General features: G+C 41.9%; 1 protein-coding gene across 3 annotated transcripts in view; it reads right to left on the bottom strand.

Moving 5' to 3' along the window:
- The window catches only part of GALK2 (galactokinase 2), a 152,012-nt gene that overhangs the window by 27,885 nt on the left and 96,457 nt on the right, over positions 1-27,670 (bottom strand). For all 3 annotated transcript variants that reach the window (XM_055435659.2, XM_055435658.2, XM_055435660.2), the window contains exon 8: positions 24,928-25,138. In XM_055435659.2, the coding sequence (XP_055291634.2) occupies positions 24,928-25,138 (211 nt within the window). The remainder of the gene's footprint in view (positions 1-24,927; positions 25,139-27,670) is intronic.

Here is a 27,670-nt window from a genome sequence, read left to right as displayed (position 1 = left end):
ATAATTTCATCTTGGCTGTTGTAAACAGTGCTGCGATGAACACTGGGGAGCATGTATCCTTTTGGATCATGTTTTTCTCCAGATACATGCCCAGGAGTGGGATTACAGGGTCATACGGTAGCTCAATTTTTAGTTTCTTATGTTTTCCATAGTGGTTGTACCAATTTACATTCCCACCAACAGTGTAGGAAGGTTCCCTTATCGCCACACTCTCTCCAGCATTTGTTGTTTGCGGATTTTTTTTTTTTTTATGATAACCATTCTGACTAGTGTGAGGTGATATCTCATTGTAGTTTTGATTTGTATTTCTCTAATAATTAGCAATGTTGAATATGTTTTTCAGGTGATTATTGGCCATCTGTACATCTTCTTTGGAGAAATGTCTGTTCAGGTCTTCTGCCCATTTTTTGAGTGGGTTGTTTGTTTTAATGCTGTTAAACATCATGAGCTATTTGTAAATTTTGGAGACTAATCCCTTATTGGTCACATCGTTTCAGATATTTTTTCCCAATCTATGGGTTGTGTTTTTGTTTTATTGTTTCCTTTGTGGTGCATTAGCTTTTGAGTTTAAGTAGGTCCCATTTATTTTTATTTCCATTATTCTGGGAGATGGATCAAAAAAGATATTTTCAATATAGCCAAGACATGGAAGCAACTTAAATGTCCATCATCAGAGGAATGGAAAAATACAATTCCATTGTATAATGGATATATACAATAGAATATTGTGCTCAGACACACTGACTCTTGGTGATCTCATGGACAGTAGCTTGCCAGGCTCCTGTGTCCATGAAATTCTCCAGACAAGAATACTGGAATGGGGTGCCATTTCCTTCTCTAGGGGATCTTCCTGACCCACAGTGGAGTATTACTCAGTCCTTTAAAAATGAAATTATGCCATTTGCAGCAACATGGATGGACCTAGAGAGTGTCATACTGAGTGAAGTAAGTCAGAAAAGGAGAAATATCATATGACATCCCTTATATGTGGAATCTAAAAAGAAATGATACAAATGAACTTACTTACAAAACAGAAACGGACTCACAGACTTAGAGAACAAGCTTATGGCTGCTGGCGGAAAGGACGGAGAGAAGGGATAGTTAGGGAGTTTGGGATAGATATGTACACACGGCTTTATTTTAAATGAATAACCAACAAGGACCTACTGTACAGCCTAGGAAACTCTGTTCAGTGTTATGTGGCAGCCTGAATGGGACTGGGTTTTACTTGGGCTGGGGGGGATTGGATTTTGAGCGGAAGATGGATACATGTATATGTATGGCTGAGTCCCTGCACTGTTCACCTGAAACTATCACAACATTGTTAATCGGCTATAGCCCAATACAAAATAAGACAATTTTAAAAATAAACCATTTCATGTCTCAGAAAGTAGAGATACACCCATGAAAAATTCAAGTGAAGGGAATACTAATAACAAGTCATGTATCTCTTAGACTTAAGAAAGAAATGAATATATATGTATAGTCACTGTCCTTTTCCTTTCTTTTTCTTCCCTTCCCTTGAGGCAGCCATGAATGGTAGGGCCAGCAAGGCCAGAGTCAAAGAGGCAGGTGGGGCTGACAAGGTGGCCAGGAACTACAGGGTCTGGGCCAAGGAAGCTTGGTAGAAACCTGAGTAACCCTAGGGGAAAAGCCACGCCAAGGCCAAGGAGACAACTGGGATGAACAAGCTGACACCAGGTACATACAGGGGAAATAAGCATATTAAGAATGATGGTAGTATATTTTTTTATGCTGCAAAGATCTATGCAAGGGCACCAAGGGCCACGACCACTCGCATACACTGCCCCTCAGCTGCCGGTTCACTCTGTGGCATGGAACAGCTCCTCTAGGTCCCAGTGGCCCCTCCTTCCACTTCCACTCTTGGACTAGGTATTGGACGAGGTACCTGTTTGGCTTCCACCAGTATCATCAGAACGGGAGGCCTGGAGGTAGTGAGCCTGACCCTGATTCCAGTTCCCCTTCCCGCGCTCCAGCTTGCCCTCGCTCTCCCCCGCTTTACATCCATTGACTTCCTGCCCGTCTTTCCTACTGACTTCAGGCTTCAGCACCAGATGCGAACACTGCTTCAACAGCTTCTAAGTTGCATGTTGTCAAACCCCTATAACAAATCTCTTTCTCTGACAGAACCCCGACTGACAGCCTCATGTCACACAACAGTTAAGACCATAGAGGGAGGTCTCTGGACTCAGAGTGCATGGGTTTGAATCCCAACTCTATTACTTTGAGCTGCATGATCTTGGGCAAGTTACTTAATTATTCTGTGTCTTGTTTAACTTATCTGTAAAGTAGCAAAATATTGGAACTTACCTTATGGGATGTTGCTAGCATCAAAACCATCTAAAGCCAGTCTTTATTCTTTATGTTCCTCTAAATTAAATCTATATGCGTGCATGCTAAATCACTTCAGTCATGAGCAACTCTTTGTGATCCTATAGCCTATAGCCTGCCAGGCCCCTCTGTCCATGGGATTCTCCAGGCAAGAATAATGGAGTGGGTTGCCATTTCCTTCTCCAGGGGGATCTTCCCAACCCAGGGATCAAAACTGGGTCTCCTGCATTGCAGGTGGATTCTTTACCATCTGTGTCACCAGGGAAGCCCTAAATCTAAATAACCTGTGCTATATTTCACTTACAGAGATTTGAGATGTTTTAAGAAAAAGTCCATGTATGAATTAAGAGACCACTGTCAAAAGCACTGGGATGCAAGATAGACTTTTGTCTGTCTTGGTGGGTGGAAAATTTTAGTAACATTCTTTGTTTCCAGAATGCAAAAGGAATATTCGTCAGTATTAATTAACAGTTATGTCACTGAACACAAACCTAATTAGCACTGTAATGGCCAAACTCATTTGCTTTTCTCTTTTAAACAAATTTCAAACAAACAAAAACAATACCGACCAAAAAATTCTTTATTCTTTCAGAGCTATCTGACTTTGGGAGTTTGACTAACATACTTCAACATTGTGAACAGATGAGGGGAGTTTGAGAGAGTGACGAGAAGGAGGTGGGAGTGCATCAGTATTTAAATGTGTGTCCAAATGTGTTTAAGGGCTTACCTGGTGGCTCAGGCAGTAAAGAATCCACCTGCAAAGCAGGAGACCCGGGTTCGATCCCTGGGTGAGGACGATCCCCTGGAGAAGGAAATAGCAACCCAGGACGGTATTCCTGCCTTGAGAATCCCATGGACAGAGGAGCTTGGCAGGCTACAGCCCATGGGGTTGCAAAGAGTCAGACATGGCTGAGTGACTAACACTTTCATTTTCTGATTGTGTTTATGGCACAGTTTACAACCTTGAAAAGAACTATTTCATGTAGGTACTCTGAACATGAGGACCATATTAACAAACACGTACAGCAAATGTTTTAAAAGTACTCAGAATAGTGCTTGTCACATAGCTAAGTGTTCACTGTTAGTTGTTATGAATAATATTATTAATACACATGAACAGATTTTCTTAAAGGCTCAAAATAACCACTGTCTAGCTAGACCTTGAGTACATTTTCTAATTGGCCTCCTACCCATTACTTCTCCATATGAACAGAAGAAGATTAGTTTAACACATTTATTCATTTAGTAAGCATTTACTGGGTACCACAGGAATTCCAGCACAAGCTGGAATCAAGATTGCTGGGAGAAATATCAATAACCTCAGATATGCAGACTTACGGCAGAAAGCAAAGAAGAACTAAAGAGTCTCTTGATGAAAGTGAAAGAGGAGAGTGAAAAAGTTGGGTTTAAAACTCAACATTCAGATCATGGCACCTGGTCCCATCATTTCATATCAAATAGATGGGGAAACAGTGGCAGACTTTATTTTTTGGGGGGGCTCCAAATCATTGCAGATGGTGACTGCAGCCATGAAATTAAAAGATGCTTAGTCCTTGGAAGAAAAGTTATGACCAACCTAGACAGCATATAAAAAGCAGAAACATTTACATTAAAAAAAAAGCAGAAACATTACTTTGCCAACAAAGGTCCGTCTAGTCAAAGCTTTGGTTTTTCTAGTAGTCATGTATGGATGTGAGAGCTGGACTATAAAGAAAGCTGAGTGCCAAAGAATTGATGCTTTTGAACTGTGGTGCTGGAGAAGACTCTCGAGAGTCCCTTGGAAAGCAGGGAGATCCAATCAGTCCATCCTAAAGGAAATCAATCCAGAATATTCATTGGAAGAACTGATGCTGAAGCTGAAACTCCAATACTTTGGCCACTTGATGTGAAGAACTGATTCACTGGAAAAGCCCCTGATGCTGGGAAAAATTGAAGGCAGGAGAAGGGGATGACAGAGGACAAGATGGTTGAACAGCATCACCGACTCAATGAACATGAGTTTGAGTAAGCTCCAGGAGTTGGTAATGGACAGGGAAGCCTGGCGTACTGAAGTACATGGGGTCACAAAGTGTCAGACACGACTGAGTGACTGAGCTGAACTGAACAGGAATATAGAAATGTACAAAACAAGGACCTTTTCTCAAGGATACAAATGCTATGAAAGAATGGTGCCTCATGACTCACATTTAGCTGCTATGACTATTTTAGGATTTATTTCTGGGGAATGCCATCATGGTAACTATTGTATATGAATTTCCTGTGAGGCTAGAAGAGCAGTTTCCAGCTTGCCATCATAGCCACAGATCACCAGAGTCTATGGGGCTGCTGTCATCAGAAGAGATTCCCCCCCACTTCCTCCTTTCCTAAAACATGCATGATATTCCTGAAGCTGAAAGCTTAATATACAAGGATGACCTTCCTAGAGAGAGGAAAATGTTCTGTTAGAATGCGGATCAGAGTGTTTGAGACAAGAGAAGATTTAGTCTTACTGGTCTAACTCTCTCCCACATCTTCTACTCCTGGTGCTGCCCAAATCACATTAACTCAAGAAACGTGGGGAACTCAAGGGTCTGCAGCTACATAGTATGAAGAGGCAGTCAAGCTCATAGTTTCATTCTGGGCTTACTTCAGTCCAAGATGACTGTAAGTCATCAAGTATGTAAAACTACTGCAGGGGTCAACCTCTCAAAATGTACTGGCAGAATGTGTTTCATTTTAGCTCTTTAAAACTCTCACACATGTGAATGAAAATTCCAGAACTCTCTGATTTTAGTGGCTCCAGGATGGCCTCAGGCGCCAAAAACAAGGCCCCCACTATTATTAACCTTGTAGGATAAGAGTGATTCTGGGCCCTGACCCACCTCTCAGTGACTGGGCTCTGACCGGCACACAGCACACATCACAGTCACGTATGTGATTCCTACACACTGGCACTGAGCTGTCCCTACAGAAGCTGAGAGTTTTGAGATGCAATGTCTTTAAAATCATACTTAATAGATTATGTCTGCATTGCATTGTCAGTTCCCTAAGTTTCTGAAGAAGCAAGGTGAACCGACGGATAGGGGTATATGATGCACACATGCAAAAGGAAGAGGAAAACCAAGGAAGGAAACATCAATCCAACTGATCTGGGTTAACAGTTCAGCCCATTTCTTCCTAGAAATTGAAGAAGCTGTATTCCTAGCATGATCCTGCCCTCTGTGGCCAGACAGCTAGAAGTCAACAGGAGCTGAGAAGCAAAACTGAGGGACTAGGCAGAGAGGAAAGGGAAAAAGGGAAAGCAAATTTTCATGGTGGAGAGGTCTGACAGAATGTGGTCCACTTGAGAAGGAAATGGCAAACCACTTCAGTATACTTGCCTTGAGAACCCCATGAACAGTATGAAAAAGCAAATTAATAGGATTCTGAATGAGGAACTCCCCAGGTCAGTAGGTGCCTAATATGCTACTGGAGATCAATGGAGAAATAACTCCAGAAAGAATGAAGGGATGGAGCCAAAGCAAAAACAATACCCAGTTGTGGATGGGATACGTGATAGAAGCAAAGTCCGGTGCTGTAAAGAGCAATATTGCATAGGAACCCGGAATGTTAGGTCCATGAATCAAGGCAAATTGGAAGTGGTCAAACAGGAGATGGCAAGAGTGAACATAGACATTCTAGGAATCAGTGAACTAAAATGGACTGGAATGAGTGAATTTAACTCAGATGACCATTATATCTACTACTGTGGGCAGGAAGCTCTTAGAAAAAATGGATTATCCATCATGGTCAACAAGAGTCCAAAATGTTGTACCTGGATGCAATCTCAAAAATGACAGAATGATCTCTGTTCATTTCCAAGGCAAACCATTCAATATTACAGTAATCCAAGCCTATGCCCCAACCAGTAATGCTGAAGAAGCTGAAGTTGAATGGTTTATGAAGACCTACAAGACCTTTTAGAACTAACACCCAAAAAGGATGTCCTTTTCATTACAGTCGACTGGAATGCAAAAGTAAGAAGTCAAGAAACACCTGGAGTAACAGGCAAATTTGGCCTTGGAGCACGGAATGAAGCAGGACAAAGGCTAATAGAGTTTTGCCAAGAGAACGCACTGGTCATAGCAAAAACCCTCTTCCAACAACACAAGAGAAGACTCTACACATGGACATCACCAGATGGTCAACACCAAAATCAGACTGATTATATTCTTTGCAGCCAAAGATGGAGAAGCTCTATACAGTTAGCAAAAACAAGACCAGGAGCTGACTGTGGCTCAGATCGTGAACTCCTTATTGCCAAATTCAGACTTAAATTGAAGAAAGTAGGGAAAATCACTAGACCATTCAGATATAACTTAAATCAAACCCCTTATGATTATACAGTGGAAGTGAGAAATAGATTTAAGAGACTAGATCTAATAGCTAGAGTGCCGGATGAACTATGGACGGAGGTTCGTGACATTGTACAGGAGACAGGGACCAAGACCATCCCCATGGAAAAGAAATGCAAAAAAGCAAAATGGCTGTCTGAGAAGGCCTTGCAAATAGCTGTGAAAAGAAGAGAAGCGAAAAGCAAAGGAGAAAAGGAAAGATATAAGCGTCTGAATGCAGAGTTCCAAAGAATAGCAAGGAGAGATAAGAAAGCCTTCCTCAGCGATCAATGCAAAGAAATAGAGGAAAACAACAGAATAGGAAAGACAAGAGATCTTTTCAAGAAAATTAGAGATACCAAGGGAACATTTCATGCAAAGATGGGCTCGATAAAGGACAGAAATAGTGTGGACCTAACAGAAGCAGAAGATATTAAGAAAAGGTGGCAAGAATACACAGAAGAACTGTACAAAAAAGATCTTCATGACCAAATAATCACGATGGTATGATCACTGACCTAGAGCCAGACATCCTGGAATGTGAAGTCAAGTGGGCCTTAGAAAGCATCACTATGAACAAAGCTAGTGGAGGTGATAGAATTCCAGTTGAGCTATTTCAAATCCTGAAAGATGATGCTGTGAAAGTGCTACACTCAATATGCCAGCAAATTTGGAAAACTCAGCAGTGGCCACAGGATTGGAAAAGGTCAGTCTTCATTCCAATCCCAAAGAAAGGCAATGCCAAAGAATGCTCAAACTACCACACAATTGCACTCATCTCACACGTTAGTAAAGTCATGCTCAAAATTCTCCAAGCCAGGCTTCAGCAATACGTGAACCATGAACTTCCAGATGTTCAAGCTGGTTTTAGAAAAGGCAGAAGAACCAGAGATCAAATTGCCAACATCCGCTGGATCATGGAGAAAGCAAGAGAGTTCCAGAAAAACATCTATTTCTGCTTCATTGACTATGCCAAAGCCTTTGACTGTGTGGATCACAATAAACTGTGGAAAATTCTGAAAGAGATGGGAATACCAGACCACCTGACCTGACTCTGGAGAAACCTGTATGCAGGTCAGGAAGCAACAGTTAGAACTGGACATGAAACAACAGACTGGTTCCAAATAGGAAAAGGAGTACGTTAAGGCTGTATAGTGTCACCCTGCTTATTCAAATTATATGCAGAGTACATCATGAGGAACGCTGGGCTAGAAGAAGCACAAGCTGGAATCAAGATTGCTGGGAGAAATATCAATAACCTCAGATATGCAGATGACACCACCCTTATGGCAGAAAGTGAAGAGCAACTCAAAAGCCTCTTGATGAAAGTGAAAGAGGAGAGTGAAAAAGATGGCGTGAAGCTCAACATTCAGAAAACAAAGATCATGGCATCTGGTCCCATCACTTCATGGGAAATAGATGGAAAAACAGTGGAAACAGTGTCAGACTTTATTTTTTTGGGCTCCAAAATCACTGCAGATGCTGATTGCAGCCATGAAATTAAAAGATGCTTACTCCTTGGAAGGAAAGTTATGACCAACCTGGATAGCATATTGAAAAGCAGAGACATTACTTTGCCAACCAAGGTCCGTCTAGTCAAGGCTATGGTTTTTCCCGTGATCATGTATGGATATGACAGTTGGACTGTGAAGAAAGCTGATTGTCAAAGAACTGATGCTTTTGAACTGTGGTGTTGGAAAAGACTCTTGAGAGTCCCTTGGACTGCAAGGAGATCCAACCAGTCCATTCGAAAGATCAGTCCTAGGTGTTCATTGGAAGGACTGATGCTAAAGCTGAAGCTCCCAATACTTGGGCCACCTCACGCGAACAGTTGACTCACTGGAAAAGACTCTGATGCTAGGAGGCATTGGGGGCAGGAGGAGAAAGGCACGACAGAGAATGAGATGGCTGGATGCCATCACCGACTCGATGGAGGTGGATTTGTGTGAACCCGGGAGTTGGTGTTGGACAGGGAGGCCTGGCATGCTGTGGTTCATGGGGTTGCAAAGAGTCGGACACGACTGAGCAATTGAACTGAACTGAACTGTATTCCAGAACAACTAAAGCATATTTTTTGTGCATAACATAGTTACTTGATTTATTCTTTTATATTGTTTCAGAAGGATCTATTATCTTGTCAAAATTAAAACAAAAGACAAACCTAAAGGACTCATTTTTATTTGGCCTTATTAGAAGTTCATCATACAAATTGTAAAGATTTCTGCTCAATCAATATCTGTAAACTCTAGAAAGACCCTTTGGAGTTTCTTCTAGGCTATTTATAAAAAAACTTTTCTTATAAGAACAATTTAATGTGTTAAAATCATAGAATGTAGTACCTGATATTTATTTCTAAATCAATTTACTTTATATTGAGAACACAACTGGTTATTGAAATTACTGGCTCCTTTTATATTGCGAGTTCAGTTCAGTTCAGTCGCTCAGTCGTGTCCAACTCTTTGCGACCCCATGAGTCACAGCATGCCAGGCCTCCCTGTCCATCACCAGCTCCCGGAGTTCACTCAAACTCACATCCATCGAGTCGGTGATGCCATCCAGCCATCTCATTCTCTGTCATCCCTGTCTCCTCCCGCCCCCAATCCCTCCCAGCATCAGACTCTTTTCCAGTGAGTCAACTCGTCACATGAGGTGGCCAAAATATTGGAGTTTCAGCTTTACCATCAGTCCTACAAAGAACACACAGGATTGATCTCCTTTAAAATGGACTGGTTGGATCTCCTTCCAGTCCAAGGGACTCTCAAGAGTCTTCTCCAGCACCACAGTTCAAAAGCATCAATTCTTCAGGGATCAGCTTTCTTCACTGTCCAATTCTCACATCCATACATGACCACTGGAAAAACCATAGCCTTGACTAGATGGACCTTGGTTGGCAAAGTAATGTCTCTGCTTTTTAATATACTATCTAGGTTGGTCATAACTTTCCTTCCAAGGAGTACACATCTTTAAATTTCATGGCTGCAATCACCATCTGCAGTGATTTTGGAGCCCCACAAAATAAAGTCTGACACTGTTTCCATTTTTTCCCCATCTATTTCCCATGAAGTGATGTGACCAGATGCCATGATCTTTGTTTTGTGAACGTTGAGCTCCAAGCTAACCTTTTCACTCTCCTCTTTCACTTTCATCAAAAGGCTTTTTAGTTCCTCTTCACTTTCTGCCATAAGGGTGGTGTCATCTGCATATCTGAGGTTATTGATATTTCTCCCAGCAATCTTGATTCTAGCTGGTGCTTCTTCCAGTCCAGCGTTCCTCATGATGTACTCTGCACAGAAGTTAAATAAGCACGGTGACACTATACAACCTTGACGTACTCCTTTTCCTATTTGGAACCAGTCTGTTGTTCCATGTACAGTTCTAACTGTTGCTTCCTGACCTGCATACAGGTTTCTCAAGAGGCAGGACAGGTGGTCTGGTATTCCCATCTCTTTCAGAATTTTCCATAGTTTGTTGTGATCCACACAGTCAAAGGCTTTGGCATAGTCAATGCAGCAGAAATAGATGTTTTTCTGGAACTCTCTTGCTTTCTCCATGATCCAGCGGATGTTGGCAATTTGATCTCTGGTTCTTCTGCCTTTTCTAAAACCAGCTTGAACATCTGAAAGTTCATGGTTCACGTATTGCTGAAGCCTGGCTTGGAGAATTTTGAGCATGACTTTACTAGCGTGTGAGATGAGTGCAATTGTGCTGTAGTTTGAGCATTCTTTGGCATTGCCTTTCTTTGGGATTGGAATGAAGACTGACCTTTTCCAATCCTGTGGCCACTGCTGAGTTTTCCAAATTTGCTGGCATATTGAGTGCAACACTTTCACAGCATCATCTTTCACAATTTGAAATAGCTCAATTGGAATTCCATCACCTCCACTAGCTTTGTTCGAAGTTATGCTCTCTAAGGCCCACTTGACTTCACATTCCAAGATGTCTGACTCCAGGTGAGTGATCAGGCCATTGTGATTATCTTGGTCATGAGGATCTTTTTTGTACAGTTCTTCTGTGTATTCTTGCCACCTCGTCTTAATATCTTCTGCTTCTGTTAGGTCCATACCAAATTTGTCCTTTATCGAGCCCATCTTTGCATGAAGTGTTCCCTTGGAATCTCTAATTTTCTTGAAGAGATCTCCTGTTTTTCCTATTCTGTTTTTTTCCTCTATTTCTTTGCATTGATTTTTGAGGAAGGCTTTCTTATCTCTCCTTGCTATTCTTTGGAACTCTGCATTCAGACGCTTATATCTTTTCTTTTCTCCTTAGCTTTTGGCTTTTCTTCTTTTCACAGCTATTTGTTTCACAGCTATTTGTATGGCCTCCTCAGACAGCCATTTTGCTTTTTTGCATTTCTTTTCCATGGGGATGGTCTTGGTCCCTGTCTCCTGTACAATGTCACAAACCATTATATTTCTCCATTAGATAAAAAAAACTACTCTTCTTTGATATAGATAAGATAATCCATGAGGACTACCTTTTTATCAAACCAGAAAATTCCACAGCACTTCTCATGGCTTTTCTGTAACACAAAAGCTCAGGCACATTCTGGCCAAGTTGAATTTGCTCCTTAAATTAAGGAAGCTACTGGATGCCACATGGCTTTACATCTTCTAAGGCAAGAGCACTAGAATGGGAAATAGCCAAAAGGAAACTTTGTATCCACAAGGTAACCAACCTTCATCACTTCTCTTTCAGTTCAGTTCAGTCACTCAGTCATGTCCGACTCTTTGCGACCCCATGAATCACAGCACTCCAGGCCTCTCTGTCCATCACCAACTCCTGGAGTTCACTCAAACTCATGTCTATCGAGTCAGTGATGTTGCAAGAGAAAATCATAGGAAAGAAAAATGAAAACTTGATATTACCTCCCTTATCGGTACAGGATTGCTACAGCCAGTTTATTAATACACTAATATTAAACAGGAAGCAAGAGTAGTGGATTAACTCGAAAGACTAGGACTTGGGATCTGGCTCCAGCACTTACCAGCTCTCTAGTTTGTAACTACATGTAATTCTATGACCTCAGTTTCCTCATCTGTGAAATGAGGATAACCATGTGCCCTGGAGTTATTGTGAGATTCAAATCAAATGATACAGTTAAGAGTACTGTATAAACAATAAAGTAAGTTTTTGTTGTTTGTTTTCATACTACAGATATCTTCCTAAACAGCATTCTATGCCAGTGCCTTATACATGCTCAGAAGTCATGACTATTGCTTATGACTTCACAAGGATCAAGGATCCAAACATATTAGTCAGCGACTGGACAGCACTTTGTCAGCAGATAGTCGCAGGCAAAGTTGGTAATCAACGCAAGGAGATTAGTGTCCACCTGGCAGAGTGCCTCTAAGCACAGGCCCACCCAACCTGGAACACAGGCTGAAGTGTAGTGAAGTGAAAGTCGCTCAGTCATGTCCGACTCTTTGCGATCCCATGGACTATACATTCCATGGAATTCTCCAGGCCAAAATACTGGAGTGGGTAGCCTTTCCCTTATCCAGGGGATTTTCCCAACATAGGCTGAGCATTCCCAAAGGGAATGATCCGTATACATCCCTCCTTTGTCAAACTAGTGCCCAAAGCACCTGACACATTTTCTACCTCAGTTTCTATTTAGTCCTTCATGGACTCCCCTGTTTATCCTCCAATGTGTGTCCCTGACTTATCTCTCCCGTGCCAGATATACATGCGCCTCTCTCCTGACTCTCTCCACAGCTTCACCTTTTCCTCTGGGGTCACACCTGAGAAAACATCCTTCCCAAATCAGCCTGGACCCTGAGCTTCTAGAAACCCAGACCTTATGCCACAATTTTACATAACTCCTATCTGTGGGCGGGTGTGCATACATGCATGCTCAGTCGCGTCTGACTCTCTTTGTGACCTTATGGACTGTAATCTGTCAGGCTCCTCTGTCCATGGGATTCTCCAGGCAAGAATAGTGGAGTGGGTAGCCATTTCTTCCTCTAGGGGATCTTACTGACCCAGGGATTGAACCCGCATCTCCTGCATTCCTGCCTTGGCAGGCGGATTCTTTATCACTGGGCCACCCGATAAATAATCCTTAAATTTTTTCCTAAAGAATAATCCTTAAATTTTTCCTGACAAGTTCCTGGTGATGGATTATAGCCATTTAAACAATGTCTAAAGGACTTGAGAATTTTGCTTTGTGTGTGTGTTTAATTTTAATGGTCTTTGAGCATTTCCAAATCTAATTATTAGAAATTCGGGAAAAGAAAAGAACATGGCCTTTTGGAACTCTGACTGGTTTAGCAGAGGCTGCAAGCCACAGTTTGACTGTAAACATTTCTCCTTGTACTCTCACCTCAGGTCAACATCTCCCAACTCATACTCACATCCATGTTATCCAGGTAAAAGAACAAAGGAATTCTGGCAGAATAGAACAGAGGATCATGGGTTTCCATGACAGGAAAATCTGTCCAAGTCAAAACTAAGCATGTTAAAGTGTAGACACCTGGAATAACAGGGTGGTGGCACCCTCTGAGTCCCCTGCTGAGGATACATGTCATCTATGCCTCCACTCACACATTCTAAAGACAGTGCCATGGAGAAGGAAATGGCACCCCACTCCAGTATTCCTGCCTGGAAAATCCCATGGACGGAGGAGCCTGGTCGGCTACAGTCAATGGGGTCGCAGAGTCGGACACAACTAAGTGACTTCACTTTCACTTTCAAGAAAACTGTATAAATAGCATACCAAAATGTCCTTGTATATGAGTTAGAATAAAGTGTTATTTCAGGAAAAAAAAAAATAAAGACAGTGCCACATTCAATAAGAACTACATTTTCTAAAGGGGTAATAGAAGCATTTACCTAAAGAATTAGGCCAATCAAACACAGACTCAGAAGAAACAAGACAATGATATAAACAGATTTTGACTGCTAAAGTTAAAGCTGCATGCCAAGAGAATCCAGAAAGAAATTTGGCTGAGGCTAGATGGCTGGATTCAGAGAGTAAATCAAGTGAAATTAATCTAGGAGACTCTAGAATCCCACAGGCTTATTTATGTTCATGGTTGTTTTCTTGTTTGTTTTGTTTTCTATTTTTTTAACTTATTGCAAAAGCAAAAGGGGGAATCCTTTGTGGATGATAGTGTTAGTCGCTCAGTTGTGTCCGACTCTTTGTGACCCCATGGATTGTATGTAGCCTGCCAGGCGTTTCCCAGTCCGTGGGATTTTCCAGGCTAGAACACTGGAGTGGGTTGCCATTTCCTTCTCCAGTTGAGGATGACAGAATTACAAAATAGATTCATTCATTCAACATAGGTTTTGTTTGCACTCAAGAAACCTATATAAATTAGAGAAAGTCATACATGTGGGCCAATAGGCAAGTTATTTTAGATAAAGAGATAAGATTAAGTATTCATAACTTTTACAAAAACAATGAAATTATTATTCTTTATGGGGCTAAAACTTAAATATACACATAAATAGTAATGATATCCGATGATTAGAAAATTATCCTTTGTGTTTTCCAGAGTTTTCTGAGAAATTAACTAATTTTTTAAAAAAATGCTTACTCAAAAGAGGGGTGGGAGGTGAGGGAAACAGGCAGATGCAGAGAAAAAGGAACAGGGATACAGACAAAGAACAGGCTTCACACTGAGATGGATACAGATAAGAATTTATTGAGCTTTTATACAATAGATAGGAACCATATTTCAGAAAAGAGGAATGGGCAGTGATGGTTAGGATTAAAGGGAAGACAAAGAGGCAATTAGTGAATGGGATAGTTTAGCCAGAACAACATTGTCCAAATGGGGACGTATGGGCTCAAACAGGAGACAGGACAGAACAGAGTTAAGGCCAAATTGAGGAGAAACTTAACATCCACATTAAAGAGTTTAGGCAATAGGTAATGGTGGACCTCTAAAGATTTCTGAACTAAGAAATGACACCATGAAAAGGCTGCTTTATGAAGATCATTTGACAGTGAATACTCTCAGTGTCTATTAAGGTCTCTCTGCCTCTTAACCAAAAACCCCAAAATCTAATTATATACTTCGGGTCTTTACTTGCTCTATATCTTTATTTAGAAGCCTTGCCACATCACCAGAAATTCATCATCCTGCCTCCAAAATCACTTCCCATCTATAATTCCCTAACTTCCCAGCATCCGTATCTCAGCCTTCCTTATCTCCTATTTCTTTTCTTCTTCCCTTTCTTCCCTCCTTCCTTCCCTTCCCTTCTAGACACAGGTAATCATCAATTCCAGCTGAACTGCCCTTTATAGTTTTAAGAATCTACTCACTGAGATATCCACCAACAATCCCCCATTTCAGGCTTTTCTGTGATGGAGAAGAGAACAGGCATCCCTTTAGCCAATATTTTTGGCATCCAACTCATACTGCACACAACACCTCTTGACACATTTTTCAAATACCCCATGTCTCATGTCTGTCTTCCAGACTCTACTTTCTGCCTGCAATGGCCTGTCACCACTCTCCTCCTGGGAAGGCCATAACTTTCTTTTAAAATCTAGCTCAAATTCAAGCCACATTCTCTAGGCATTTAGTCACTCTCTCCTCCAAACTCAGGACTCATAATAAACACCGTTATTACCATGGGTATTATCTACTGTGACTGTTGTGAAGCACCCTCGCCAATCAGACACTCAGTTCAGTTCAGTCACTCAGCCGTGTCCGACCCTTTGCGACCCCATGAATCGCAGCACGCCAGGCCTCCCTGTCCGTCACCAACTCCCGGAGTTTACTAGGTCATTGTAAAGTAGAGATCATGTCCTATACTTATCACTGTATCCCAGCATCCAGCATAATACCCAGCCCAGTGAAGTTAACACATATATTTGCTAAATATAAGAAACTGGATGAAGCACTCCCTATCCAATGACCTACCCAATGTTTTTATTCAATAAATATTTTATGAATTTCCCCATTATCCATAAAACATTTGCACACAGTATTTAACAAAATGTTGATGATGGCCTATCTACAAAATCAACCTGATATATATCACTCACCATTATTTTCAGAAAACATTCAATTGTCTGTAGTTCTCTGGATTCCTCTCTTACTCCTCTCTGCCTGGAAGTTTTTCTGCCTGTCTACCTAGGAAATTTCTATTTATTCTCTAACTTTTGTCTGGTTGCTGTCTCCTTCGTAAAGCCAGCTCTGATTTCTTTCTTTTCTGGTCTCCCCAGACCCAAGAACACCTCCCTCCCTTCACTCATTACTTCCTGCTGGATCAGTTTTTTCTCTATTTGTTTCCACCACTCTTTTGTAAACTCCTTAAGTATCAAACCCTGTTGTGTTTACTTCTGTGTTCCCAATGCTCAGCCTCAGGGCCTAGAGTGGGGGAAGCAGGAGAGGGAAGACAAATAGCAGAAATAGTTGATGTTTATGAGTTCCTCCATTACCAAGCATTGTTCCTAGCACATTACACCAATTACTTATTTAAGTACCTCTTTCTCTTATGCCTATTTCGGGGAAAAACCAAGATAACAGAAAGATTAAAAACTTTCAAATCAGGTCCCAAATATAGTAAATAAAGATGTCTTGGGAAAAAAAAAAAAAACAGAAGTCTGAGATCTTAATCCAGGCCTTATGGCTACCCTTTGGTCTACTGCCTTTCTGGAGTGGTGTCAGCAAACTTTATATGCCAAGAGCCAGATAGTAAATATTTTAGATTTTGTGGGCCATTTAGACTCTGTCACAACTACTTAAATCTGTCATTGCAGTGCAAAAGCAGCCATAGCTCATATAGATGGCTGTATTCCAGGAAGATTTTATTTTTTAAAAAACAGGCCGCAACTCTGATGAAGTCTATAGGCCAGTTTGTTCATCTAGAAATTCAACAAATATTCATCAAATTAAATTGGATCTAACAGTGTTGGGAACCAAAACCTTTTCCCTGCCCTCAGAAGATTTCCTTATCTTATCCTACAGTTCAGTTCAGTTCAGTCGCTCAGTCGTGTCCGACTCTCCGCGACCCCATGAATCACAGCATGCCAGGCCTCCCTGTCCATCACCAACACCCAGAGTTCACTAAAACTCATGTCCATCAAGTCGGTGATGCCATCCAGCCATCTCATTCTCTGTCGTCCCCTTCTCCTCCCGCCCCCAACCTTTCCTAAAATCAGAGTCTTTTCCAGTGAGTCAACTCGTGGCATGAGGTGGCCAAAGTATTGCAGTTTCAGCTTTAGCATCAGTCCTTCCAATGAACAACCAGGATTGCTCTCCTTTAGAATGGACTGGTTGGATCTCCTTGCAGTACAAGGGACTCTCAAGAGTCTTTTCCAACACCACAGTTCAAAAGCATCAATTCTTAGGCGATCAGCTTTCTTCACAGTCCAACTCTCACATCCATACATGACCATGGGAAAAACCATAGCCTAGACTAGACGGACCTTTGTTGGCAAAGTAATGTCTCTGCTTTTTAATGTACTATCAAGGTTGGTCATAACTTTCCTTCCAAGGAGTAAGCGTCTTTTAATTTCATGGCTGCAATCAGCATCTGCAGTGATTTTGGAGCCCCAAAAAATAAAGTCTGACATTGTTTCCACTGTTTTTCCATCTATTTCCCATGAAGTGATGGGACCAGATGCCATGATCTTTGTTTTCTGAATGTTGAGCTTCAAGCCAACCTTTTCACTCTCCTCTTTCACTTTCATCAAGAGGCTTTTGAGTTCCTCTTCACTTTCTGCCATAAGGGTGGTGTCATCTGCATATCTGAGGTTCTTGATATTTCTCCCGGCAATCTTGATTCCAGCTTCTGCTTCTTCCAGCCCAGCGTTCCTCATAATGTACTCTGCATATAAGTTAAATAAGCAAGGTGACAATATACAGCCTTGACGTACTCCTTTTCCTATTTGGAACCAGTCTGTTGTTCCATGTACAGTTCTGACTGTTGCTCCCTGACCTGCATACAGGTTACTCAAGAGACAGGTCAGCTGGTCTGGTATTCCCATCTCTTTCAGAATGTTCCACACTTTATTGTGATCCACACAGTCAAAGGCTTTGGCATAGTCAATGAAGCAGAAATAGATGTTTTTCTGGAACTCTCTTGCTTTCTCCATGATCCAGCAGATGTTGGCAATTTGATCTCTGGTTCCTCTGCCTTTTCTAAAAGCTGCTTGAACATCTGGGAGTTCACGATTCACATATTGCTGAAGCCTGGCTTGGAGAATTTTGAGCATGACTTTACTAACGTGTGAGATGAGTGCAATTGTGCGGTAGTTTGAGCATTCTTTGGCATTCCCTTTCTTTGGGATTGGAAAGAAGACCGACCTTTTCCAATCCTGTGGCCACTGCTGAGTTTTCCAAATTTGTTGGCATACTGAGTGCAGCACTTTCACAGCATCATCTTTCAGGATTTGAAATAGCTCAACTGGAATTCCATCCCCTCCACTAGCTTTGTTCGTAGTCATGCTTTCTAAGGCCCACTTGACTTCACATTCCAAGATGTCTGACTCTAGGTCAGTGATCACGTTATCGTGACTATCTTGGTCGTGAAGATCTTTTTGTACAGTTCTTCTGTGTATTCTTGCCACCTTTTCTTAATATCTTCTGCTTCTGTTAGGTCCATACCATTTCTGGCCTTTATCGAGCCCATCTTTGCATGAAATGTTCCCTTGGAATCTCTAATTTTCTTGAAGAGATCTCTTGCTTTTCCTATTCTGTTGTTTTCCTCTATTTCTTTGCATTGATCGCTGAGGAAGGCTTTCTTATCTCTCCTTGCTATTCTTTGGAACTCTGCATTCAGACGCTTATATCTTTCCTTTTCTCCTTTGCTTTTCGCTTCTCTTCTTTTCACAGCTATTTGTAAGGCCTCCTCAGACAGCCATTTCGCTCTTTTGCATTTCTTTTCCATGGGGATGGTCTTGGTCCCCGTCTCCTGTACAATGTCACAAACCTCCGTCCAGAGTTCATCCGGCACTCTATCTATCAGATCTAGTCCCTTAAATCTATTTCTCACTTCCACTGTATAATCATAAGGGATTTGATTTAGGTCATATCTGAATGGTCTAGTGGTTTTCCCTACTTTCTTCAATTTAAGTCTAAATTTGGCAATAAGGAGTTCATGATCTGAGCCACAGTCAGCTCCTGGTCTTGTTTTGGCTAACTGTTTAGAGCTTCTCCATCTTTGGCTGCAAAGAATATAATCAATCTGATTTTGGTGTTGACCATCTGGTGATGTCCATGTGTAGAGTCTTCTCTTGTGTTGTTGGAAGAGGGTTTTTGCTATGACCAGTGCGTTCTCTTGGCAAAACTCTTTCAGCCTTTGCCCTGCTTCATTCCGTGCTCCAAGGCCAAATTTGCCTGTTACTCCAGGGGCTTCTTGACTTCCTACTTTTGCATTCCAGTCCCCTATACTGAAAAGGACATCTTTTTTGGGTGTTCATTCTAAAAGGTCTTGTAGTTCTTCATAGAACCGTTCAACTTCGGCTTCTTCAGCATTACTGGTTGGGGCATAGGCCTGGATTACTGTAATACTGAATGGTTTGCCTTGGAAACGAACAGAAATCATTCTGTCGTTTTTAAGATTGCATCCAAGTACTGCATTTCGGACTCTTTTTTGACCATGATGGCTACTCCATTCTTCTAAGGGCTTCCTGCCCACAGTAGTAGATATAATGGTCATCTGAGTTAAATTCACCCATTCCAGTCCATTTTAGTTCACTGATTCCTAGAATGTCGATGTTCACTCTTGCCATCTCTTGTTTGACCACTTCCAATTTGCCTTGATTCATGGACCTAACATTCCAGGTTCCTATGCAATATTGCTCTTTACAGCACCGGACCTTGCTTCTATCACCGGTCACATCCACAACTGGGTATTGGTTTTGCTTTTGCTCCATCCCTTTATTCCTTCTAGAGTTATTTCTCCACTGATCTCCAGTAGCATACTGGGTACCTACCGACCTGAGGAATTCCTCATTCAGTAGCCTATCATTTTGCCGTTTGATAGTGTTCATGGGGTTCTCAAGGCAAGTATACTGAAGTGGTTTGCCATTCCCTTCTCCAGTGGACCACATTCGGCAGATGCAAGAGACGCTGGCCCTGGCGCAACCGACCACGCAGAGAGACGCCGGCCCGGTACAACCGACCACGCAGAGAGGCGCGGCCGTGAGGAGCTACCCCACGCCTGAGGCCAGGGCCGGCGGCTGAGAGGAGCTACCCCACGTCCAATAGTCAGTGGCAGCGCGGGCGCAGGAGGGCCGAGAGGAGCTACTCCACGTTCAAGGTCAGGAGGGGCGGCCTTGAGGAGATACCCCTCATCCAAGGTAAGGTGCAGTGGCTGCGCTTTCTTGGAGCAGCTGTGAAGAGATATCCCACGCCCAAGGTAAGAGAAACCCAACTAAGACGGTAGGTATTGCGAGGGGGCATCAGAGGGCAGACACACTGAAATCTTATCCTACAGCTGCCAGCAATTGTAGCAATTGCCTGCCTTTAGCAGGCAAATCCACTGTAGGCACTCAAAATCCAGTTGTAGAACTGAAGTGAATGGGGTGGAAATGGGGCCCTGATCTTTCCGCTAACTTCTCATCCCCAACTTGACCTCATGAAGAGACTACTGGATCTTAGCTAGATGTCCAAGCTCCCACCATTGATGTCTTGCAAATAGAAAACCTTTACTTCTGAGAAGCCACTCTAAGGCTCTAGCTCCAACATTTGCCTGGCTTCCATCTCAGGTTTTTTTATGTTAATAGTATAAAAACAATAGACAAACAGAAAAAGCCTCCATGCTTAAGTGAGCCACATGTGTCAACCTAAGCAGTGAAGACTTCCTGGTGTTTCAGAATGTGGTTCCACAGCAGATGGGAGCACTGCTCTAACCTAGATCCTTTTATATAAGAAGTATAATAATCAGAAAAATGAGTATGAAAAAAGAAAGGATAAGAAAAAAGAGATGCTTACTGAATTGTGAATTTTTTTTTTCACTTCATCTCAGTGACAAAAAAGGCACCATACAAAAGAGCATTTCAATTGACATATACATACTACTGTATATAAAAACTAATAAAAACTTACTGTATAGCATAGGGTACTCTCAGTGCTCTGTAATGTTCTATATGGGAATGGAGTCTAGAAGAGTGGATATATGTATATGCCTGGTTGATTCATTTTGCTGTACAGCAAAAACAACATTGTAAGTCAACTATATAGTCCCATTAAAAATTACTTTTAAAAAAGGAACCATTTGATTTGCTGAACCAATATTGCTTTAGATTTCACAATATTTTAACATCCTATTGGAATTGAGCAGAACCTTGCCAGCATTCTAATTAAAGCCACTTTTCTACCAACATTTGTGAGGACGTAATTGATTTTGTAAGTGGCAAGCAGCAGGACCAGATTCACTGGATCTGTTCAGTTCAGTCACTCAGTCATGTCTGACTCTTTGCGGCTCCATAGACTGCAGCAAACCAGGCCTCCCTGTCTATCACCAACTCCCAGAGCTTACTCAAACTCATGTTCATTCATCGAGTTGGTGATGCCATCCAACCGTCTCATCCTCTGTCATCCCCTTCTCCTCCCACCTTCAATCTTTCCCAGCACCAAGGTCTTTTCAAATGATTCAGTTCTTCACATCTAGTGGCCAAAGTATTGGAACTTCAGCTTCAGCATCAGTCCTTCCAATGAATATTCAGGACTGATTGCTTTTAGGATGGACTGGTTAGCTCTCCTTGCTGTCCAAGGTACTCAAGAATCTTCTCCAACACCATAGTTCAAAAGCATCAATTCTTCACCACTCAGCTTTCTTTGTAGTCCAATTCTCACATCCATACATGACTACTGGGAAAACCATAGCTTTGACTAGACAGACCTTTGTTGACAAAGTACTGTTTCTGCTTTTTAATATGCTGTCTAGGTTTGTCATAGCTTTCCTTCCAAGGAGCAAGCAACTTTTAATTTCATGGCTGCAGTCACCATCTGCAGTGATTTTGGAGCCCAATAAAATAAAGTCTCTGTTTCCATTGTTTCCCCATCTATTTGCTATGAAGTGATGGGACCGGATGCCACAATCTTAGTTTTCTGAATGTTGAGTTTTAAGCCAACTTTTTCACTCTCCTCTTTCACTTTCATCAAGGGGCCCTTTAGTTCTTCTTTGCTTTCTACTGGATAACACTATGAATTACATGTCCTGATATTCATTATCTTCAAAACAGGCAATCACAAAACTAGAAACAGGGTATACTAACTGCATGACAAGGGTTATACATGTTCCTCATCAGATCCTGATTTAATTCTAGTAAGAAATAATTTGTTGTTGCAATTCACTGATAAAGGTAACATAACTGAGACGCCCGGCTCCGGCGGTGCAGGCGCAGACACGGGAGACGCCCGGCTCCGGCGGCGCAGACGCGGGAGACGCCGGGCTCCGGCGGCGCAGGCGCAGACGCGGGAGACGCCCGGCTCCGTCGGCGCAGACGCGGGAGACGCCCGGCTCCGGCGGCGCAGACGCGGGAGACGCCCGGCTCCGGCGGCGCAGACGCGGGAGACGCCCGGCTCCGGCGGCGCAGACGCGGGAGACGCCCGGCTCCGGCGGCGCAGACGCGGGAGACGCCCGGCTCCGGCGGCGCAGACGCGGGAGACGCCCGGCTCCGGCGCAACCGACCACGTGCAGAATCGTGGCTGAGATGAGCTACCCTGCGCCCAGGGTTAGGGCGGTGGCCGAGAGGAGCTGTACCACGTTCAGGAGGCGGTGGCTGCTTGGGCACCGGAGGGCCGAGAGGAGCTGATCTACATTCAAAGCAGGAGGCGCAGCCTTGAGGGGATAACCCTCGTCCAAGGTAAGGTACAGTGGCTGCGCCTTGCTGGAGCAGCTGGGAAGAGATACTCCACGACCAAGTGGAATATAAGAATCCAGTGTTCTGGGAGGAAGGAACAAGATGGCGGAGGGATAAGATGGCAAGACCACTTTCTCCCCCACAAATTCATCAAAAGAACATTTGAACGCGGAGTAAAGTCCACAAAACAACTTCTGAATACTGGCAGAGGACATCAGGCTCCCAGAAAAACAGCCCATTGTCTTCTAAAGGAGAGAGAAGAAATCCAGCTCCACCCACCAGAACACCGACACATGCTTCCCTAACCAGGGAACCCGGACTAGTCACCCGTCCAACCCCACACACAGCGAAGAAACTACGTAATAAAGAGAACTCCACAAACTGCAAGAAGAGGGAAAGGCCACCCCAAGCAAAGCAATATAAGCAAGATGAAGAGGCAGAGAAATACCCAGCAAGTAAAGGAACAAGATAATTGCCCACCAACACAAACAAAAGAAGAAGATATAGGGAATTTACCTGATAAAGAATTTCAAATTTTGATAGTGAAAATGATTCAAAATCTTGAAAGCAAAATGGAGTTACAGATAAATAACCTGGAGAAAAGGATTGAGAAGATGGAAGAAAGATTTAATAAGGACTTGGAAGAAATAAAAAAGAGTCAATGTACAATGAATAATGCAATAGATGAGATCAGAAACACTCTGGAGGGAACAAACAGTAGAATAACAGAGGCAGAAGACAGGATAAGCGAGCTAGAAGATAGAATTGTAGAAATAAATGAAATAGAGAGGAAAAAAGAAAAACGAATTAAAAGAAATGAGGACAATATTAGAGACCTCTGGGACAATGTTAAACGCTCCAACATTCGAATCATAGGAGTCCCAGAAGAAGAAGACAAAAAGAAAGACCATGAGAGAATACTTGAGGAGATAATAGTTGAAAACTTCCCTAAAATGGGGAAAGAAATAATCACCCAAGTCCAAGAAACCCAGAGAGTCCCCAACAGGATAAACCCAAGGCGAAATACTCCAAGACACATATTAATCAAATTAACAAAGATCAAACACAAAGAACAAATATTAAAAGCAGCAAGGGAAAAGCAGCAAATAACACATAAGGGGATTCCCATAAGGATAACAGCTGATCTTTCAACAGAAACTCTTCAGGCAGAAGGGAGTGGCAAGACATACTTAAAGTGATGAAAGAAAATACCCTACAGCCCAGATTACTATACCCAGCAAGGATCTCATTCAAATATGAAGGAGAAATCAAAAGCTTTACAGACAAGCAAAAGCTGAGGGAATTCAGCATCACCAAACCAGCTCTCCAACAAATGCTAAAGGATCTTCTATAGACAGGATACAGAAAGAGTGTATAAACTTGAACCCAAAGCAATAAAGAAAATGGCTACGGGATCGTACTTAGCAATAATTACCTTAAACGTAAATGGGTTGAAATTTTCAAAAAGGCTAGGAAACAATTCTCATAGCCATCAATAGTTCAGTGTTGAGTTCATGAATAGTTTTTAAAGTTTGGGACAAACTGTAGTATTTGCTATTTGAAGTACTATTTGTAATTGGCATATTACGATGTAACATTGGTCTTCATTTCCATCTTAAAACGCCTAAAAATGCCTAACAGGTTTTTAGATTTGTGAATTTTAGTTGAAATGTATTTTACGATGTTACTAAACCTGCAGAAATATTGAAATATTTCAGAGAACTTATTCACTGTACATTTAATTTATTTATAAAAGTTATGAACTGTAGAAAGTTTTACTTGTTAGGTCAAATGCTTGTTGCTTCAAATGCTTGTTGCATTTGAAGTGCTAGTTACAAGAAAATCAAATACCTTCAATGTATAAATGCTATTAAGTTTTTAAAGGACTCTGGAGTATAAGTAAGTTTGTTTAAAGAAATTTAGTTTGTTCAACTTGAAAAAAATAAATAAAATTGGAAAAAAAAAGGTAACATAACTTTTTCTAGGTGCCACAAGATGCTTCCTACAAAAATTTTTAAATACCAAAACAAACTATAAATGTACATTTAATATTTTATTAGATCATCACTTTGGTTTCTGATCCCTAAACTGAGTTGGGCTCACATTTGAAAAAACGCATGATGCTTCCAGAGAATTTTCCCTGACCATTGTAATTCTGTGGTTGGCATAGGCCAAAGCAGGAGAATCACAATGGTGAACTGGGAACTTCTTGAGGGCAAAAGTGTGTGTTATTCACCTTTGCCTCACAAGAAAATCCAGCATATAGCAGATCAGTAAGAATGAATTTTGAATTTAATGAAGCCAAGAATCTAGATAATTAAGTTTACCAAAATACATACATTCTCCAAATTCCCTCAAGCATGCTTCAAAATCAGTAAAAATCCATGGGGCACGGAAAGTTTCCACCTGCAGGTGGGGGAACAACACATGCCCTATTTTCTCCAGCAGACTCACCATCTTGAGTGTTTGTACTGAGAATTTGGGTCTTGAGTTCCTGCAGGCTAATTCCCAGACATTTGCAGATCTCCTCAGGGCTGTAGGGTTCAGGGTGAAGGGCGTCCTCTGTGATCAAAAGCATTTCTTCCAGACTGATCCCCAGTTTGGCCTGCACCTCCTCCAGACGCAGCACTTCTTTCCATGGCAAGCTTTTGTGCTTAGCCAGGAGCTGCAAATTCAAACCGAGATATATAGTCAGTTTTCATTCCAGAAATTGATATACATATTTTAATGTGCAAAATTCAACTTTCAGCTTTTTTTTTCCATTCAACCTATTCACAATTCCCACCACTGCTTGAAAATGAACTCTGAGTTCAGATGTTTGAAATTAAACATGCTTGTGTGACACTCACAGGCGAGTTAAGTATTTTTCCAAAAAAGAAGTAATAATAATAATCCCCCACTGATTTTTTTTGCCTGTCACCACTTTCCCTCAGGGCTATTTCTTTGAATAATTTTGTTGGTTGGTCCCTATTCAGTTCATCCCCCAAACACCGCTCTCTATAAAGTCAACAGAAAACTATTCAAATCTCACACATGACCTGAGTCCTGAGGTACACACTGAATGCCCGATTTCATTAGAGCACTTCCTGTTTACCACATGCCTCTTTGAAATGGCTAACGAATTTAAGTATCTGGCATTTGGAGTCAAGTCCCAGATTTTAAATGAAAACCTCATTGGTGACCTTATGAAAAACCATTTCATTAGGTCGTTGGTAGTAGTACAGCTGTATGTTCTCTAACCTCAAGAAAAGGGTCTGGCTTCCAGTTACATCCTGAGTCACCCCCTCAATCTGCTGGTGACAGTGAGTATAATCCAAACCTTTGTAACCAGGTCCACTCACAGGAACCACACTCCAGGATGTGTGTCCCTCATTCTCCTCAAACCACTGACTGAGCCCTTCAGAGCAGGTGACAGTCAAAATAATGAAGGTATCTCTCACCCTGGAGGTCTATAAAATTCATTCCCAGGGTGTGAGGACCGCAGGTGCAGACAATGCAAACAGCAAAAAGGAGCAAGCAAGAGAAGGGAAATGTGCATCTGATTTACTCTTCTATTATGATGATGATTTGATTTTCTTTCTTTTTGACAGGAAGCAGATTTACCAAAAGACCATTATACTTTGGTTAGGGCCACTCACTTCTGAAGAATGTTAATAACAGTAGTTCTTATATTCATTAATCCTCTTTTAAAAACTCTGGCTCATACATTTGAAAGGAGTTAATGATTTTAAAGCAGAACTGGAAAAGGGGACAATAGAATCACATGATTCTATTCAATTATTTCACAGAACATGGCGCCATTTTTAAAAGCAAGGACACAGACTAAGACCTTTCTTCTGCAACTCACTCCAGTGTTCTTGCCTGGAGAATCCCAGGGACAGCAGAGCCTGGTGGACTGCCATCTATGGGGTCGCACAGAGTCGGACACGACTGAAGCGACTTAGCAGCAGCAGCAGCGGCAGTTCTGAACTGACTGACAGATTCATTCCACAGAATCCACAGATAGATTCATTCATTCATTAAACTCATTCATTCATGGTCCCAAATGGGGTACTTTTGGAATACCCAATGTATCCCAAAAATAATTTCAGAAAACTTATAGACATACATAGAACATAAAAACATACATAAACAAAAAAATACATAAAACAAAAGAAAAACATACAACATACAAAATATTAATTTTATACAGAAATAGAGCTAAAGTGGATGATCTAGAGTTATGCTTTCTCAAAACACAGATTCAGATCCAACTGAGATAAGCAATGAAGTTAAGAAATTCACACTTGTATGATGTCATATGATTTAAATGTGATTTTTACTTCTTTTCACCTTTGACAACTCTGAGAAAGATATTATTACCTTATTTAAGAGATGAGAGTGACTTAACCCAAAGTCTCCTAGCTAGTAAGAATAGAGTTGGAAATTTATCCCACATCCTGCACCTCTTTCTTGCTTCCCCAAGGTCACATTCCTAATGGGCTATGCTTGATATCTATGTCACACTACTCATATGAGTTCAAATCACCACACAAGTCTTAGAAATGGTTTCTAAACACAAACTAAGATTTGTGTTAGAAGTGAACGTTGCAATGATTAAAGACACTCTGATGGGTTCCTTCTAAAATAAGAAGGAAATGTGGGGAAAAAAATCAAAGAAAGATCCCTAAGTGATGAGAGTGGGCTCTTCCTAAGAACCCTTCAGTACACACCATCTCCCAAGTTCCCAATCCTGGCGTCACTTCAACAAATCACATTGCTTCAGGCACTTGGTCCCAGGAAACTGTCCCAGGACTGTGTGGGGAGAAAGTCTGCAAAGTTGTTTTCAAAGGCTGCCTCTCTGTGTGCCTTTGTTCCACAGACAGACACTAGCAGTTACTCTAGCAATATCCCAGTCTGCTGTTGGGCCCAGTTAGCTCTCAGCTGGAGGAGCCACAGAGCCAGTTCAGTGTGTATTTCAATTAACTCTACCACATGCCCTCAGTGACAGCTGCACAGCCATGAGGCCCTGAGTAGTCCACTACATTGTAGGAGTCAAATAGGAAAGCCGCCCAAACACTTTGGCTCGGGAAACATAAAGATGACTTGCAGATGAGGGAAGTGGGTGGGTAAGATCTGTTGCCCAAACACAGAACTTCGTGAAGGAATTTGCCACTCACAGCCCGGGTGCCTCGCCCTACTTCACATTCGTGAAGCA

The sequence above is a fragment of the Moschus berezovskii genome, chromosome 9 (genome assembly GCF_049115385.1).
Source record: "Moschus berezovskii isolate FMDL1 chromosome 9, NW_MosBer_1.0, whole genome shotgun sequence".
In the NCBI taxonomy this organism is placed as follows: domain Eukaryota; kingdom Metazoa; phylum Chordata; class Mammalia; order Artiodactyla; family Moschidae; genus Moschus; species Moschus berezovskii.
The sequence above is the reverse complement of the archived record's forward strand: the minus strand, read 5'-3'. Positions and strand labels throughout refer to the sequence as shown.